This window comes from Harpia harpyja, chromosome 4 (genome assembly GCF_026419915.1).
Source record: "Harpia harpyja isolate bHarHar1 chromosome 4, bHarHar1 primary haplotype, whole genome shotgun sequence".
Lineage (NCBI taxonomy): Eukaryota > Metazoa > Chordata > Aves > Accipitriformes > Accipitridae > Harpia > Harpia harpyja.
The window spans coordinates 69,659,834-69,678,458 of NC_068943.1; the positions used below are offsets into that span (position 1 = coordinate 69,659,834).

General features: G+C 39.4%; 1 protein-coding gene across 1 annotated transcript in view; it reads left to right on the forward strand.

The window, feature by feature from the left end:
• Positions 1–5,253: 5,253 nt before the first annotated feature.
• NOX3 (NADPH oxidase 3) overlaps positions 5,254–18,625 on the forward strand; it is a 39,425-nt gene continuing 26,053 nt past the window's right edge. Inside the window, exons 1-5 of the mRNA XM_052785783.1 lie at positions 5,254–5,357; positions 6,025–6,120; positions 6,326–6,436; positions 8,269–8,353; positions 16,916–17,061. Of these exons, the coding sequence (XP_052641743.1) occupies positions 5,313–5,357; positions 6,025–6,120; positions 6,326–6,436; positions 8,269–8,353; positions 16,916–17,061 (483 nt within the window). The 5' untranslated portion in view covers positions 5,254–5,312. The remainder of the gene's footprint in view (positions 5,358–6,024; positions 6,121–6,325; positions 6,437–8,268; positions 8,354–16,915; positions 17,062–18,625) is intronic.

Sequence of the window (18,625 nt, forward strand, 5' to 3'; positions counted from 1 at the left end):
CTGTGAGCACAGTCCTGCAAAAAAGTGTCACAGATTGCAGATCGGTGGACTTAGCAGTGGCACCTGGTACAGGAGATGAAGAGCTGGAGGGAGGCCAACTGATGCACAACTTGCTTGTGCTGTATTAGGAATGTATGAGACAGGGCCAGATGAAGAATATCTCATCTATTATGGGATTTTTCAGGTCTGGTGACACAGAGAAAACATCATGAATGCTACTGTCATCCCTTTTTCCTCTGCTTCTTGTTCTTCCCATTTCTCAGCTCATCTTTAACCTGTTTTCCATGGCTTGCTACCTACAAAACAGCTAAAATGAAAATTCATCTGGGTAACCTGTGGACACATCAATTTGTACAAGATTTCAGCTGCTTTGAGGGGTTCTTTTGTTTTATTAAGCTGGAAAACAGCTTGTGTGAGAAAACCAGCATTTTGCACATATAATTAGGAAGGCAGGATACTCTGTTTCGGGAGATACACAGTCAAGAGCTGGAAGATTTTGACACTTACTGAAACAAATAGCTTTTGAATGTGTGAAATTGCTCCTGAATATATTTTGATTACAGTGTGAGCATGGTAATAAAGGAGTCCCTTGAGAAAGAAAAGATTTGGATTCAAATATTAATATCGTTTGGCTGGGAACCGATTATCTCCCAAGCTAGAGCTGTTAGGTTTCTCATTGATAAACCTTTCTGCTGGCTTACGGAAAGAGTCAGAATTGGGGTTGCCCTCTGCAAACAGGGTGCTGAGCCCTGCTTCAGGCAGAAACACCACTTGGTCCCACACTGGTCAGTGACAATCTCGCTTTTAGCCTCCAATGTGACTTTTGATTTTGACCGCAGACCCTTTGCATTTCATTGTTCTTTTGACTCCTTTTCTTGACTCCTGTAGGCATTGCTGGTGTACGCTGTGATTCCAGATCCTGGCACTGCCCATCAGTTGAGATATCCCTGATAGCAGTATCAGGTCTCTGAACACAGGGAAAGGAACAGTTTTATTACACTGTGTCTATTTCATTGCACTGGCTTGTGGAGTTCAACAGGAGCTCGACCTACAACCAAAAGGCTTTTCTTCTTTTTAAAGGGTTCTGAAACTTTATTCTGCTTTTCTGGATAGACACAGAAGTCTTCCTCTCCATTCTGTGCCTTGTGACCAATGACTGGATTTGTGGACGTAGTCAATACTTGCTGTACCATTGCTAATTCTGCCAACTGCATCGCAAGAGTTTTGATAACTGCATGATTTTTTGTTGTTGTTCAATCCCACTTCCAGGGCCAAGATTTTTAATATTTTATTAAAAAATAAACACATTGTTACTGAAAAAAAGCTGTAAATGAGAAGCCAGATGCCTTTGAAGTCTCAGTACTCAGTCAGCTCTCCCCCCCAAACTGCGCGCTCTTTTTTTTTTTAATTTCATAAATTTTAGAACAATCTGATGATTTTTGAATCTTTGGCACTGACAAGGCTGATATTACATTAGTCTTTTATTGAATGTTCTCAAACTGCAAAACAGTTCCCCCATTCATAATGGGAGTACAGTTCATAAAAAAAAAAAATCCATTAACATTAATGAGGTAGTTAAATTAAAAAAAAAAAAACCACTATAAGAAAATCTCTGAAAATTATATAGCTGTTTTTCTGCTACTAGTCACTCAGCCACTGTTTACAGAAATTCAGTAAGTTTCTTTTAGAAAGCTAGAATCAGAGCCTTGAAGAACTACCAAAGCTGAACCTTGGCCTCTGTTCCTTCAGAATTGTCTTTAAAAGAAAACAAGAGAAAAAAAAGGAAAAGGTTTGCACTCTAATCAGCTTCAGCAGCTTCTCTCTCCACAAAAGTTGAATGGTTTATCAAATATATTGTGCAGCTTCTTCATCCACTCAACAGAGACAAATCTGCCTCTCACTTCTTAAACATTATCAGGAAACATTATGTAGAAATAATGTAAAAATTAGAGAACACTGCAGTGCCACCATTGTGTACGGTCTAATACAAAGTGTACACTCTGATATAGCCAGCAATTAAATGGCTGTCAGATGGTCTGCAAAATTAAAGCACCCTGATCCTCTGCATCATTTGTTTACCTGCATCCATCTCTATATGTAGCATAGTGAAGCTCATTAAGTTCATCCAGGTTACTGACAAACATAAAGTCAAGCACACAGAAAAACCATGAAAGGGCTAGGGCAGAGTTCAGAGCCAACTGAAATGATTTTGTCTTTGAGAAACAAGGCATGCATACCTAATAGTAAAATTACGATAGCCTAGCAAAATGAAATATATGTAGGTATATGTATACAGTCTCATGCTAATAATTAATTTGTCTTGTAAAGGGTAAGCACTGTTGAAAGTACTTTAAAAAAATTACTAGCAACCTCAGATAGAGGTTGCTGTCAAACAGAATAGAACTAACTGCGATTGAGATCTGTAGCAGTAATTGATATAAACATTGACATTAATGCTGAGATACTTACATGGAAGAATTCAGTACCTCATAAACCTCTTTCCATGCAAAAACTGACCTTTTAAGCTAATGACAGAGTTGCCTGTCTCTTGCATGGAAACTCAGCATACCCCATCACTGCTTCTTCTCCAGCTGCCAGAACCAATCCCTTTTCATTCTTACTCTATATCCTTTTTAGGACAGTTGCAGCTCATGAGAATGACAAAACAATAACAAAATAGAATACTGTTAGTTCTTTAATCAATAAAATGTCCTTTCCTGACTCTTGTCTGAATAGTTTGTGCTAGAAATTGGCTGAGATCACTGCAAATCAGTATAATAAAATGATGATGACCAGTTCCTTTGTAGAAAATGAAGCAATAAAGAGCTTTTGTGTTAGCTTTATGTTTTTATTGATAGATACCATACTGGAGACCACACACATTACCGTTATATATGAGAAAAAACATAGCTGTTTCAACAGACAAAAAATAAAGTGCAGTTGATTCATCGGCTCCTTTAAGAGGACTGGCATCTGGACCACATGCACTTCAAAGTCAAATGCTGTACTGAGATGTGCTGCTTTGAAGTACAGCTGCTGATCCAGACAAATTTTGGAGCCTAAACCAGCATATGAATCTGCTGTACTCTGAAAAAAAATCTATTTCAGATGCCAGTTTTGACTCATTTTAGAAAATTGCTGTCTGGATCGGCTGAACTTCAAAGCAGAACATCGCAATGCAGCGTTTCCCTTTGAAGTGCAGCTAATCCAGATAGTGGGTTTTCTCTCCCCCCCCCCCCCCGCCCTTTTTTTTAAGTAGTTAAAATTGGCATCTGACCTTACCAGTATTTCTCCTCACCCTCTGCACATTCTTCTTCCCTTCTCCCTTATTTCCTCTTCTTTTGACCTCTCTGAAAAATACAGCAATACTCACTATCTTGTTAGCTCCTGCATTATCAAAGCTACTATAAAGAGGTTCATTGTGGGAATAGCCTATATCAAGTCACAAAATGGACAGTGGCCAATTACTGCACATGACTTGCCATAAAATTTGTTAATAAATAATGCTTAATTTTACCATCCAAGAAAAATAAAGCTTAAAATAAATCCCTTGTAAATGCTTATATTCAGAGTATTCATAACTGCATTTCCATGGTTCTGCTAACTCATATTAATGGTCATTAGCACTGTCTTAAAAAGTAGCTGAGCTTAACAGCATTTCAACTTTAAGGAATTTTAAGCTATTTTGTCACAGAAAGGTCTCCTTCGCAGCCAAGTCAGGAAGGCCTTAAGAAAATAGTTTTACTGGGGAAGGAATGAGATTACTACAGGCAGAGTTTGCCCAGCTTCTGGCAAGGGGAGCCATGGAAAAATGCAGAGCACTCACCAGGACAGGACAAAAGAGAAGCTAAGACCTGGTCAGCCAGGAGGACCTTCCTGCAGTGGAGTGGACCATGCTTTAAAGCAATCTCTTCCTTACCCCAACTGTTGCCAGTTCCACAATGTAAGGGAGGTCAAGGGGAAGGGATTTCCCTTTGGAGAAGTGCAGAAAAGTCAATAAATTATTCTTCTCTCTTAGTAAAGGCAAATCAGAAAATGTGATCTTCACATTGAATATAATCGTGGTTCTGGCTGCTCAAATAATGACCTACTAAAGAAAAGTCTTGAGCGGACTAACAGCATTCTCTTTTACACTGACCTGTCCAAAGGTTTTGATCTTGCTGAGAGGTACTGAATCCTGCTGACTCATTTTTGCAGGTGGCTTGTTAGATCCTTACAGGAGTAAAACTCCGAGGAGAAGGAAGTAGGCTGAACAGTCCTCAGCACAAACCTGGAGGAGGAACAGGAACATCTGGTTTTATAAATAAAAACAAATCCTGAAAAAAAATGGGTAAGCTGCAGCACTGGACAGTGTTTGTGGATTGTATTTGGAAGAGGCTTATACTTCCTGAGTACCTTAAGTCCTGCCAAAGCAACATCACTTTGCAGACAAAACATGGGAGCAAGGTCCAGAGCACATGGAGAGCCACGGCACCTGCCAGGCTGCTCAAGCCACATGCACAAGGGGTACAATTTTTCCTAACCCCTCTGTGGGCAGACCTCTGAAATAGGCATCTTCTCCTCACCTCACAGGTCTTGGGTGAAGCCAGCCAATGTTTGTGAGACTTCACAGAGAAGCCCAGGAGGAAATTAATTGTTACTTCTCTCCTCCTAGCAGGGAGGGAAGGAAGTAGGATTTGTGCCCTTACACCAAACAATTTGAATAGAAGAAAGAGAAAACAACTGCTTATTTTATGACTGTGGCCGACTGAATGAAAAACTATCATGCATTCTAACATTGCCATAATCTATACTCACAAGAAATCCAGAAAAATGCAAGAAGGGCACCCTTTATTCCGGCAGTTCCCAACTTCTGACTGAGTGACTTTGCCACTCCCAAGCTCCTGTCTTATACACACAAAGGATGCTCCCATCTGCTACTAAATTAAAAGACAAATCATAAAGAAATGTTGCATTCTGTTCAAACTGCAAAGACAACGCAAAAAAACCCACCCAAATAAATGCTAGTACAAAATGACAATTTAATGACAGAATCTCTCAATTGCTGAGAAATAACTTCGGAGAGAGAAAGGACTGGACAATGACCAGCATTTTATTTACTCAGGTCATGAGACATGTCACTTGGGTGATCTGTTCTTGTCAGGCAGTCCTTAATTAGAAAATTCCTAGAGAGAGCTCCTGCTCCCACTAGGTGCTTATTAAAATCTAAAGACAAAAGGAGTTAGTAGAAAAGCCTGAGGAATGGACAGAGAACTCAGGTTACACTGGAAGGCAAGAGTCAGCTGCTGCTAGCATAGGGAGAGGCACTCAAGATGGGATGCTGGATTTTGAATGAAAAACTCTCAGTGCTGTTATTAGTGAGTATTTTTAGCATTAAAAAAATCTAATTGGATATATATAAATATTTTAAGCTTGTTTAAAAGACATTTTATGGTTTGCTTACAGTAATACTCCCAAGCTTAATGTAAAACTTGCTATAAAATATTCAGCAGCCTTTTTATAACTAGTCTTAAAAACAATTTAAAGTCTTACTGTTTTATTTTTAATTATTTTTAAGTCCGTGTACTTTAGTCCTCAGATAAAGGGAAAAGGGGTTTGCAATTGTAATTGAAATTATATTTTGAATTCTTTTCAGAGACTTTGGTGAATTGAGTATGGGGGGCAGAGAAAGGAATTTCCTCAGCTCCTAACTCCCTCCATTTCTGGAATTCTTTAAATTTGGCTTTTATTGCCTTTTTAGAGGCCAGGCTAAGCCCTGTGTTTAAGATCAGGTTTACCATCACACAGTAAATGTCATCTATATCCTCTACCAGGGGTGTGGGAATAGGACTAATCCTGCATTTGCTAAAAGATAGTCTCATTCCAGCAGGCATTTGTGATTTCTATCATCTGTGATCAAGAACTGCATTGCACACTGATTTTGAAGCACCTCTCAGATACTTTTAAAATTATAACCATAACTAGTTTTATATGCATTAAAAAATACTGTAAGTGTCACTAATCTGTAGCCTGTCTGCTTTGTAGCTGGTGTGGCTGGGACTGAATTTCTATTTGTTTATTGATACCTTCCACTGGTATGAAGATGAAGATGCTTACATTTATACACGGATTATGCTGGGAGTAAGTACGAGTTTGATTGTTAAAGGGCTCCACAAGAAGAATATATGCATAGTCTGATTTTATTTACATCCTTCATAATAATGTTTTTCATGCTTCAACAGTAATTTTCCCATATAAGAGTATTATGTTAATATAGTATTTTCTTTCTTTTGCTCTTCCTATACCAAGCTTGTAATTTAATTTCTTTATGCTGTTATATGTACAGTCAACCCTGGCTTGGGCAAGAGCTTCTGCAACGTGCCTTAATTTTAACTGCATGCTAATCCTGTTACCAGTCAGTAGAAACCTCACCTCATTCTTAAGAGGAGCAAGCATTGTAAGTATCATTTCTCAAATAGCCATATTATCCTCCCTTTTTTATTTCCATAGTTTAGCAGTATTATCCATATCAAACATTTTCCAAGGAATTTTAATTTTTGATAGAGAAATCTGTACACTATTGCCTAGTTATTACCATTTAAATTGTCAGTATTTGTGACTGAAGAGAAACAAATGGCTTGTTTAACACAGTGCTCTAAATGCAATGCTGATTTTGGCAGCCACTGCATAGCATGGTGTCATGAAGTGAAAAGTGAGGAGCTACAAAAAAAGGATGTAATAATGCAACTTGGCCAAATGGAGAATATACGTATCCATCATGTGTATCCTGTGTAGTTGCAAAGTGAAAATTGGAGAGAGAAAATGTACAGATAGATAAAAGTGTCATAAGGATAATAAGGAACATATCTAAACCCTTCTGCCTGAGTGGCCACCATTCAGGTCTTCCTTTCTTGTAAACACGTGTTTTTGTAATGGAGTGGTCATCTGCTCAGAGGCATTTACATTAACCTTGGCATCACACATAGGAAGTACTTCAGGCTTTAGCTCTACTAGCTATAGCTTCAAGTTGCAGTGAATTTTTACAGTTAGAGCAATTCCAATGCCACATGTTTGGGTAAAAAGTCACTGATCACTTCATGCCTCCAAGAACAACAGGTATTTAGAAATCATGACATTAATTTATTTTATTGTAAGCTGGTTCTTATTTCAGTTCTGCCTTTTTTTTTCTTGAGAGTTAGAGTTACATTTCAAGCAGTCTTTAGGCTTGGAATCAACACTGATAATTGTTTAAGTCTAGGAGATAAGCATTTAAGAAAAAAAAGCCTTGTTGGACTTCTGAATCAGTTTATGAATTAACATAAAATATATGCATCCCCACTTAGATGCTGAGTAAGAACTCAGCGAACTGGAACTCTTCTCACAGATAATCAATATCACCTTGCTCTTCTAGACAATATTCTCCTCTTGACGAGCATGGTACAGAGCAACTTCACTGGCTCCAGCATGGTCAGCACAAGGCTGGATCCAGTGTCTCTCCGAGGAGGTGCTGTGTCTTGGCATTGCACCCCACAGTGCTCCAGATATTTGGAAGATTTATTAGCTGGGAAACAACATGGATAAATGCCAGGATCTTTGGCATGGCACTGTGCCAGGTCAAGCGAGCAATCCAGACACCCACAACACCGTTCGGAGACTGAATTAGGTCCACAAGGGCTGTCTAGGTTCCAGCGGAGTGCGTCAGTTTTGGCTGATTGCCGCCCGCCCCGGCCCCAGGCTGGCTCTGTGCGGAGGCTCCCAGCTGGCCATGAGCACACCACCATCAAGCACTTCCAATAATGGGAAGACGGCTCAGTAACACATAAGCGTGCAGCCACCTGAGGTCTAGACAGCCTCACCCTCCTGGGGTGTGCATTTCATGAAAGCAGCGAAAATGTTTTCATTGCAAGCTGGCTTTGCCAGCAATTCAGCTGTGTTCATGCAGCTAAACCTAAGTTTGCAAAGCAGTGGTGGCCCAGCCTGGTGTCCTTATACCAGCAAATTAATTAATCACCAGCCACAAGAAACCACTCACAAATCACAGCTAAATGTAGCACAGTTTTACCAAACCTGTTTTTGAGCCCCTCTATAGGCTGAATAGCTTAAGACGTCCTGGAGTGTCACTGTGCCGAAAGCAGTTACCTGAGCCCCACAGTCAAGGTTAACCCCAAACTTCCACTGAATTCCTTCAACATTCCATTTTTAAATGTACTGAATCCTCTCTTCTCTCCAAAATGTGAGCTGTAAATAGTAATAGAAATGATGTAAAACAAGGTCTGCTTTTTCACCAAGTGCTGTGGAGGAGCACTGAGGAGACAGCTTGACAAAAACATCGCATTTCACAAGATGGTTGCCTATGGAATAGCTGTAAATGCAAGTAAGCTTTTTTTTCTTCTTCTTCTTTGCCTTTGAAATGTTTTGAATTTCACAGTGATTCTGCCTAATGCTGTAATCCCCATCAGCTCTGATGTGCTATTTTAGTGCAATCATTTGGTGACTGCAGCTTTAAATAGGTGTAGGAGTTCCATCTGATTAACCATTTGTAACCATTTTTGCTTGAGAAAAGTTTGACTGTTAAGTCAAGAACTTTCAACCTGGATAGTAATTACTAGTTGCCATTTAGTTAATGTGACCAACTTGTGTGCTCTTAATATTTAGCGTAAAGAATTTTAATTAAACTCTGAGAGTGGCTGTTTGGGGAGGTGACATAGCATTACAGTCTGTTTTCCTAAGGAACTGGTGCTTATGAGTCACACCGCTCCTCTGTCCACCACTACATCTTCTTCAATAATTTTTTCAACCAGGTAATAAATTTAATCTGAATTTGAGACAAGCAGCTGTCTCAAAAACTTCAAATTCCTAAATATTTTTTTTTAAATAGGTGGAGTACAGGGAACTAATGGCCCCTTTAGGGAAAAACTGCATCTTGAGCTCAAAAGTTATCATCTGTTCTGCTGATCCTAGTGACTTACTGAGGTATAGGTGTTCGTTCGCCTGGCTGGGAAGACAACATGGCACCTTCCTGTTCTCCAAGTCATTAAAGGACCTGGAGAATACTGAAGCTTATGGGTATTCAGAGGACATGAGGGGAACAGGAGATAGTGTGGGCAAGAGGAATGCACAAAGAAGGAAGAACAAAAGGCAGTATGAGGAAGGACATAAGCACACAGAGGTGGAGAGGTATCTGGGGCAGACAGTTCTCTTAGAAAATGTGAAGGAGGCACTGGAGTTAATTAGGGTTATTTGCAAGCATAAGACATTGCAGGGTAACAGTTCTACCCCCAGGCTGTCTGGGTGGATCCTGATCCCAATACTTTTTTCAGTCTACATAAGGGAGCTGCTTTTGTGTGTATAGGCTGTTAATGTCCCCATGCAGTGAGACAAGAACATGAAGTCAGGATTGCCATCAGGAATCAATAGCTAAAATTTGTCCTTTGTATGTAGCGCTAAAGAATTCAGAGGAGAAGGCTGGGGGATGAGAATGTGCATCTTATAGTATATTATGGTGATTTACTTTACTTTACTGTCATGTCCATTCATTTATCAGAGTTCAGTTTCAGCATAAAGCAGATTCCTACAGAACGCAACATTGCTTCTTTAATTAACAAATCAACCCAGGAATGTAAATTAACCAACTTCTACTTGGTGTATAATTTGTCATGCTCCAAAAAGAAAGCAAAACTGCACAGTCAAACCTTTTATGGTTTTGGTTTTTACATTAATATGAAGATGTTTGCTAGTGCATTAAGGTGGACAGTTTGGGAAGTGCAAGTCTATCAGAAAAGTGTTTACTTTATGGCTTCAGTAATTCCAAGGAAAAAGATACAGGAGCTGATGTGAAATGACAAAAAGCACCATTATTGAAATCTGTCACTCTCTAGGGAGAAAATGAGCGTTTGTTGTTGGGTTGTTATTTGGGTTGGGGTTTTTTTTCCAGAATATAAAATGGACAAATAGTTGATGAGGTATCAGTATTTGAGGAAGAAAACAAAATACAGGGAAGTCTAATGAACAAAACATGACAACTTATGAACTCATGCTTCCCTAACAGACAAGTGAGAAACAACTATCATATTTGGGAAAACACTACATCACTGTATAGTGAGACTTGGGTAAAGAATGGACAGAAACTCAGCTGCCTGAAATTAAATTTCAAATTAATAAAAAAAATACAATCTACAGCACATAGTGTGACAGAAAAGCAACATTTCAGAGAGGTACCCACAAGTATATTGAGTCCCTTTTTATAAAATCTAACAGTGTTAAAATGATGTGTAAATAGATGCCATTTTCCTCTCAACTGACACATTATTTATCCAAGTACTACCTATATTGCCTTTTGTTACACAAAAGCATAGTCAACTCCTATTAGTCTCTTGCAGTTTAGTAATTCTTAGTTAAATGAATGTTCTCCCCTGTATGATCAATAGCCTAAATGTGGCAGCAAGAAGTTAAACCAATTTGCAGATCAGATCAGTAAGCTTAGCCTCACAATATAAAATTGTAGACTCCTTTATTATTAAAGTAACATGTATTCATCTCAGCTTGCCAGGTGGTGTTATTCCAGCATATTTATTTAATAGCGTGCTAAAAATAGTCAGTGCAACATTAGTATTGTCTGGCTTCTAACAGGCAGCCAGCTCAGCTGAGGTGCGCGTGGCCTTGGAAAAAGTACATCGATACCTTTAATTTTTCATCAGCTCTAATACAAATCCAAGAGCAGGCTTTAATTGGTCAGGTCATAAAAGGATATAATTAGAGACTAGTGGAAGAGGGAAGTTGGAGGAAAGAGAGAGAGTAAACAATGCTATCTATAATCAAGGGCATCATTGAAAATTCAGTAAAGGGAATTCTGCTTAGTTTGGCTTCCTGCATTCTGCATGCCTGCCTGTGATAAGAGCTGTCTGGGAGTTATTCACCCACTAATAAATCTTCCTTATAGACCCGTAACTCTGCTAGAATAAAATCATAGTTTCATGCACTCACAGTTTGATCAGTGCAAATCTTTCTATGCTTTCTAATGCAAAAGAGACTTTTCAGTTGAGAGGCAGTTGTCTGAAACCTAAAGATACCTACAAGAGATACAGTAAATAACATTTTGTACAACTCCTCTCTCTTACTGAATTGTTTGTACCCTCACAAGAAAGTACATTCATACATTTTCTGAAGTGGGGAGTGTTGGGGGGGATATGTTTTTTTTTTTACTTTGGCATACGGTGCATATTTTGAAGAACAAACTGCTTCTTGTGTTGTTTTGATGTTTGCAGAAAGGTTATATAGATACATTGTGCCAACAGTCTTTGAATTTTGATATGAATAAAGCTTAAGCAGTTAAGGGAAAGTAGGGGAAGGACAGTGAGGTTCTTTGTAGTTAGGCTGTTTGAAATGGTGGTTCCTGCTTCTTAAAAATTCCAGCAGTGAGATTTTCTTTAAAAACATGCAAAATGCAGAGAGAAGTATAGTGATGCCAGGTGTGTTTGGCTTCTGACAAGCACTGAAAAATCTATAGCTAAAAATACTAGCAAACCTTTCCATTTTCAACCACATTTTGGTAGTGGTGGCTATGTGAAGGGCTTTGGTGATCTGAGTAACATTTTTGTGTAAGCAGTGAAGTTTTCAGGGAAGCAGATACTTATCTTCAGAAGAGGTTTAGCTGATATCTCAGTGTTGTACTTCCAGAAATTACAGAAAATCAAATTTCCATTAAACTGCTTTTTTTTTTTTCAGTCAGATTGTTTAAATCCAGACTTAGTGCAAGTACTAGGAGGAAAACTACATTAAATTAAAGATTATAAGCTTCCAGCTAGGATAAAAAGTGGTCCAAGTCATGTTCTTCTTTGATGTCCATAACCATTCTTAAAGAAAAAAAATCCAATGCAAGTATGTGTGTGGTCACTATTGGTGTAATTTTTACATAACCTGCACTTTTTTAGTCCACAGAGACAGCACGAAGCTGAATTAAGGGTTCTGTGTAACTAGAAAAGGCACAAAGCAGTGGGTGGCAAAAGAATCCAGGCTTGGTCAGGGACAGAATTCTACGTGCCTGGGTTAGCTGCTTGCAAAGCCGTTCTCTTCACTGCAGGCAGAAAGGCCAGGATTTGACCCTTTGATTTTATCATGATGGGTTGGTTAACCAAAACATTTAACTGCTAGCAGCAAGCTCCAATTTGATTATTATCGTGTACAGGCACGCAGAAAAAGAGAGAGTGAAATCTTGTCCTCAGATAAACACATGCAATTTCTGTTTAGTTCAATGAGAGTTGTGCATGCTTCACTGAAGGCACAATTGGCTGAATAAGACTAGCTAAATTGACCAGACTTTCAAGATAATTTAATTACATATCTTTGTATTTAAGAATATGTACAGTAAACACCATGCTCTAATAGCAACCCTTTTCCTCCCTCCCTCCTTCCAATAAAACCTTTTATTTGATCTCAGAGGTGGACTAGATAGAACATCTCAGGGTCAAATACAAATTAAAGTATGTTAAGTGCTTCAGAGGTTCCAGATGTTGTTAAAAACAACAGTCAAAATTGTTCAGTCTTCATGCACAGTTATAAAAAACAACTTTGTTTAAAGGATTGCATGATTTATTCCGTACTTTATATTTGGTGATGCAGAATGAGGAAAAAATTGAACTGAAAATCCTGAGATGTAGTACCTTAAACTTTGCCCTCATGGTTAACTTATCTAAGTGGTGCAGGGAAAAAAAACCCAACTGTTGTAAGGTCAAATTTCAGAAATCTGCATATTAATTTTGGAATTGCTTAGTAAATTCTATACACTGCAGATGCAAAGACCTTCAGAAAATGCACTTTAGGGATGTAAAATATTTTAGCTAATGGCAATGTATCCAGCGCCAGACTTTTTAGTCTGCTACAACTATTGCACATTAAATGAACCACACTGAAAATGGAATTAGAACTTTGCATTACTCTTACCATCCAGCTATAATTCACTTTTAGATTGCATCATTTTTTCCTAGCAGCACACAAAAAATCATCAGAAGTATTAATCTAATAACACTCTAGGCAATATTTAAGATCATGGGAGACTCAGGTAAACCAACATATTCAGTACATCATTAGTTTGAATGTTAATATTTTCCAGTGTATCATTATATTCTGTACATTAAAAACTACCACAGAATAGCTTGCAGAAAAGACCTCTCCTGTTGATTCTGGAAGTCTTCTACACTTGTAATATGCTCTACCTGTTAGATGAAAGCTGGAGGGAATGTCACCCAAAAGGGAAGATGTGGTAAATCCCAAAGAAGAGGGTATGATGATGTTTCCATTGTCAGTAACACAGTAAGGCAGAACAATATACAGGTGGACAAAATGGTGTCCTTTAATAGCCTGCAGAAAAATCTTACTAGGTTAAGTTGCAGAAAGTGGATCTCTTTTCCAGGGAAAAGTTGCAACATGATTACCCTTCATTAAACCTTAGGCTTGAGACCTTTTCGGGAAGCTATGTCTACTCAAACCACAGTTTTTTTCTGTTCAAGATTGCAAATACTCTGTTAGCAAATGTGGACCTCTGGAAGAAACTACCACCTCATTTCGTCCTCAACACTCGACATATACCGGATAGCATTAGGTTTCCTGTCACTGCTGACATGACTGGAATTTGTACAAATCATGTACAGTCCTGCACTTTGAGGAAAGTGCGAGATTTTGTAGCCTTCTAAACAACAGAAATGTCATCATTTCACATGAAGATTTCACAAACTGCAGTATCACTTTTTAAAAAATCTATGTCTTTTGAAGGTGAAAGAGAGAAAGCGTGTTATGCGCTGAACACAGATTGGAACCACCACCTCTAGTCAATGTTGCTATTCTAAGTGAGCAAGGATAGTCCAAAACCTGCAGTGTATATGCTGCAGGGAACCCTTGGTAAAAAAATGCTATGGATCACAACTGTGTGAAACTCACCTGGTCCCAAAACTATGGTGACTATTACATCATATCAGAGTTACAAAGAACATCCTGCAGGTACAGAGGACAAGAGGCCCAAGTACCATTACTGATTGCACCAGTAATCACTAGCAGATGCCAAGATATAACTGCTCAGTAGAAGTCCACTCAAGAGATTCATTGTCAGGGCTTTCCATCCTTTGAAAGTTTTCTCTCCTCTTTCCATTAGGCTGGTACCGGACTACATGCAGCACGTAACTCCACAATCTACTGCAGACAGCGGTCTGTTACCCTGCACTCCCGTCCTCCAAGTGAGCTCTTTCAGATGTCAGAGAAATCAGGTCCTCATCCAGCAATGACTTGGTTCCCTTCCAGCTGGATCTGATAACATCCTTACCAGGCCAAAACATCTGTTCTGAAAGGAGCCCCTTGTAGGAACAGCTCCCCGCCGCCCCCTTCCCACTCAGCACTTAAAAGTGCTGTTACACTTAAATACATAAACAGTGTTTATATACTGCTTATACATCAGTTGTACGCTGGGGAACAGATTGCCACAGCCCACACACAGCTGCCACCTAAACCCTGCAGCTCAGAGCCTCTCAGGCTTTTGGGTTTTGACAGTCTGAATCCGCACATCTCACACGCTGCTTAGGGTCTTGTGCAACCTTCATTCCAGCGTCCCGGCGCTGCCGAGGTGCTGGGAGCACCCTCTCACGTGCAGGCTCCGGGCAGCATCTCCTGCCAGCATCTCCTGCCTGACGCTGGCCAGGTCGTTTCACATGCAGCACCTAATCCATAACAATGTACGTGGGACATGCCAGGTCACTGAGTCCAATACCCTCTAATGCTCACAGTCACGTCATATACGTTATTTCATAAAATGACCAACCTTCAGCTGAAAGCTGCTTGGATTGCTTGATCCCATTATCCTGTTTATTGAAAGGTTATTTTAGAGTCTCATTCCTTTGATGGCTTGAATCTGTCTTCTAATTTCCAGGCTCATTTTATCTCTGTGCAGTTCATACCCATTTGGATTCAGTCTCCATTCTGCTGAAGCTATTCCAGCTTGTATAAATAATTTATTATTCACTGGGCCAAAGATTCAGAAAAAATGGGAGCTTGATTTTGCAGTTTGGGTGCTCAGGATATTCACTTGGGATGCCTGTGTCAAAAAATATTTGATTATTTTTATTAAGGGCTTCATCAGGAGGCAGCTCACAAGAGAATAACCAGTCAGCCCCGTGACTAGGACATGTGATTTGGTTTAAAGCCCTACTTTAAATTTAATGTAACAAGGATTTTAAAATAGGTCTTTCATCTCCCAGTGAGTATGTAAGCATGGGGCAATGAGGTGAAGCAGGTGTTAGGGAGTGGCAGGAGGGAGTCCCTAAGCTAATATTACTTTTTGAATTAAGTGCAACCTGACAGTCAACCAACCACAGCACATCTACTGCTCTAGAAGAATCACCTCAGGAGAACAGAGTGAAAATTACCTCTCTCCAGCCTGGACACATGGGCTAACCTACTGTTGGGGGGAGGACTGCAATCTTCTGCCTTTTTGCACTGACTGTTTTAAGCACTTCCATGGCCAGCATCCTACCTTAACTCCTATTCCCATGCCCACAGCTCTCCACAGGTGCTGCAAAGGAGCTGGACTCCAGCATGCAGAGTGAGGGAACTCACTAAGTGGATAGGCATCTAAAAGACTTAGCAATACCAAAGTCCTTATGCTTTTAATCCTGTGTTTCATCTATGATTACACAGTAACTAGCACAATAAGACATTACTTTTGTGCGAATAGTTACAATTTTAAAAAGAAAGAAAAGAAAAAAGAGGAAAGAAGAAAGAAGGAACAAGAAAGAAGGAAGAAGAGAGAATAAAGAAGAGAGGAAAGAGAAGAGAAAAAAGCAAAAGACATGAAAAGAGAAAAAAGAAAAAGGAAAAAAGACTCTTGAGAGAATATTATTGAGGGAAGCAGATCATATTTGGTTTACTACAAATACTGCCTTTTAGAAAGGTTTTTTTAAATAGTCAGGGACAAGAACAGATAAACACTGAAGGAGAGATGATAACAGAAAGCTAATTATTAAAGCTAGAAATAGCATATCCTAATAGCTCTACTGTAAACATATAATTGTTTTTCATTGTCATTTTTTCATCCTTTGGCGTTTAATATTTTGCGTTAATTACAACTTTCCTGTAATGGATTTGAGAATCTCTCATATTGAAAACTGAAACTGCACCTAACATGATTACGACTTTATCTATGTTAGCCAATAATAACACAAGAAGTCCTTTGTTTTTCCTTCTTTTGAAATTAGCATCTTTCCACTCAGGAAAAGAATTATAGGGAAGTTCTTACTTCACTCTAAGGTGTTTTTCTAAACTGACCATTTCATATACCTTTTGGGAAACTGCCAGAAGTAGGGGTGATATATGATGCTCAGGGCAAATCAGATCTAACACCGTGATCCAGACTTCTCCCTTAAAATCACCGTTCCTGTGGCTTCCCCAGGCTTCACCTGCATACTTGTTAATAGGGGCCAGATTCTGGATTCATCTCTTAAATATCCCTGGTGCAAGTTGCAAACTGGTCTGTGCCTAAAATGGACCAGTTAGTGTCCTGCATAGCAATATTAGACCATGGCACATGCTAGTATATTAATAAAAAAATAGGGATTTTAATCAATTTCCCTCATTTTGAACAATTAAAATCAAACACCTTTATATCAGCTCTCAAGAAGTCCTCCTTTGATGACACTGAAGACTGCAGGGCACTTGACTGTAAACATGGGAGAAGACCCTGGAGCTGTTCTTCTCCTTTCCAATGTGAAGGAGTTGCTTCATATTAGACACATATTTGATAAAATCTTCCTTTAATTGTCAGCTTAACCCATGCAAAGCTCTCAGTTTATGCCCCAGCTTTTCAAATAGTTCGTAGTGTGCTTAATGAAGGTCCTTCTGGCACTGTGGACACGTACAAGTGTGCCTGTAATTTCACACCACTCTTTCTCTCATGCAGCCATCCATATTGTTGCCCACTTGATCAACATCGAGCGGTATCATACCAGCCAGTCAAAGGAAGCCGGGGAGTTACGGAATAAACTTTCTGGCCTTGGCAAGAGCCCAAATGAAAGCTACTTGAACCCAATCAGGACCTATGAAACGGTAAGCTGTCACTTTTTGGTTTTCCTCATCTAAAAAGTTTTCCTCTGTGGATTCTATTGTCGGTAAAACTGTATTTCAAAGCCTTTTAACCAGAGCGAGAAGGTGCTGCCAAAGGTTAACCTCAATTTCAGCTGAAAACACTTACTCAGAGCTGCAATTTTCAGGTTACTAAGCTCAAAGAAATGCCTGCAGTATTTTAATTAGTTTGTCAGGAGACAGCTGGGGGGGGCAGGATGAGGATCATTGTGAATAGTAGACAATGAAATGAACCTGCAAAGAATTTTAAAAAAACTAAACTAAACTATCAGTACATGGAACAAACACAACCTCCTTCCAGAAAGAAAAGAAAAACAGCAATAGCCCTTAACAGTATTTCTTTCACAGCTGCTATTTGTCTCTCCCCATGGTTGTGCAGTATCTTCCCTATCTGGGGGTTGATTCTGCCTTGTTACATGTCAAATGCAGCTGCCCGGGGAAGAGCACGTGCAAAACCACGTGGAGGTTTGCTGCATATAGGAAGCAGTGCACAGGGAAGCTAGTGCCACTGTGTGCTCTTCAGAGCCAAGCTGGATTATGGGCACCTCAGCCCTGCAAATAAATGGTTCTGCTTGCTTTGGGGAAAAAAGTGACTGTGCCTCCTGTCCACTTCCTTGGCTATCTCACAACAGCATTATAAGCTCTTCCTTATAATACTCATAACATAAAGAAAAACAGACCCTTTCTGCAAGGTGGGCATGTAAAACATGCAAAAGTTAATCAGCTTTTTTCCCTATTCCATTATACTATACATCATATTTATGTTATATATTCACTTGTGTATAGTGTTTTATACTGTTACATACTCCAGGGTTGAAATGGCCCTGGTGAGACTCCCATAGATACTGTTTCTGCTCTTTAGAAAATTCCCACATAGCCAGCACGCAATAAAGTCTGCTTGAACACCAGGGAGTGGGGCTCTTTCGATCAGTGGTGTGCTCCACTGAAACAAGAAACAAAGTGAGACAATGGCTGGACAACAGTCAGTAGAATTTGATAATACTTTTCAGTTACAAGGCATTTTGTTCTGTTTTTTCTCAGTTCCTTTCCAGCTTAGTGTGATTTTTGCATCTTTCAAAACAAACAAGTAAACAATTCTCAAGTTTGAGGAAAATCAGCCAAATTAATGGTCTCAATGGTATGAATAAAAAAGTCTTCATGTTAGTGTTGACAACGTAGTCAGGTTTATCAGAATAGGACAGCGAGCCAAGGACGCAGCTGCACAGTCTTTCAGTACCCCCAGTGCCCACTCTCACCACATGCACATGAGGTGTTCCCCAGGAACCGAAGAAAGCTCACAGCTCCGGACAGGAACCTACCATCTTTCAGTAGGCATTTTTTTCTCCACTAAGGCTTCCCATGGTGATATAATTGTGAGGTAGGCCTCTAATTAGCATTAAAATCCTAAATACCCTTGAGGAGGAAGAATAGCATTTTTTTGAGATCCTTTCCCAGATTTCTTACAGTAATATGCCCCACAATTACCTTCTAATTTATAGCCTAGATTTTACTCTAGCCTCTAATATTT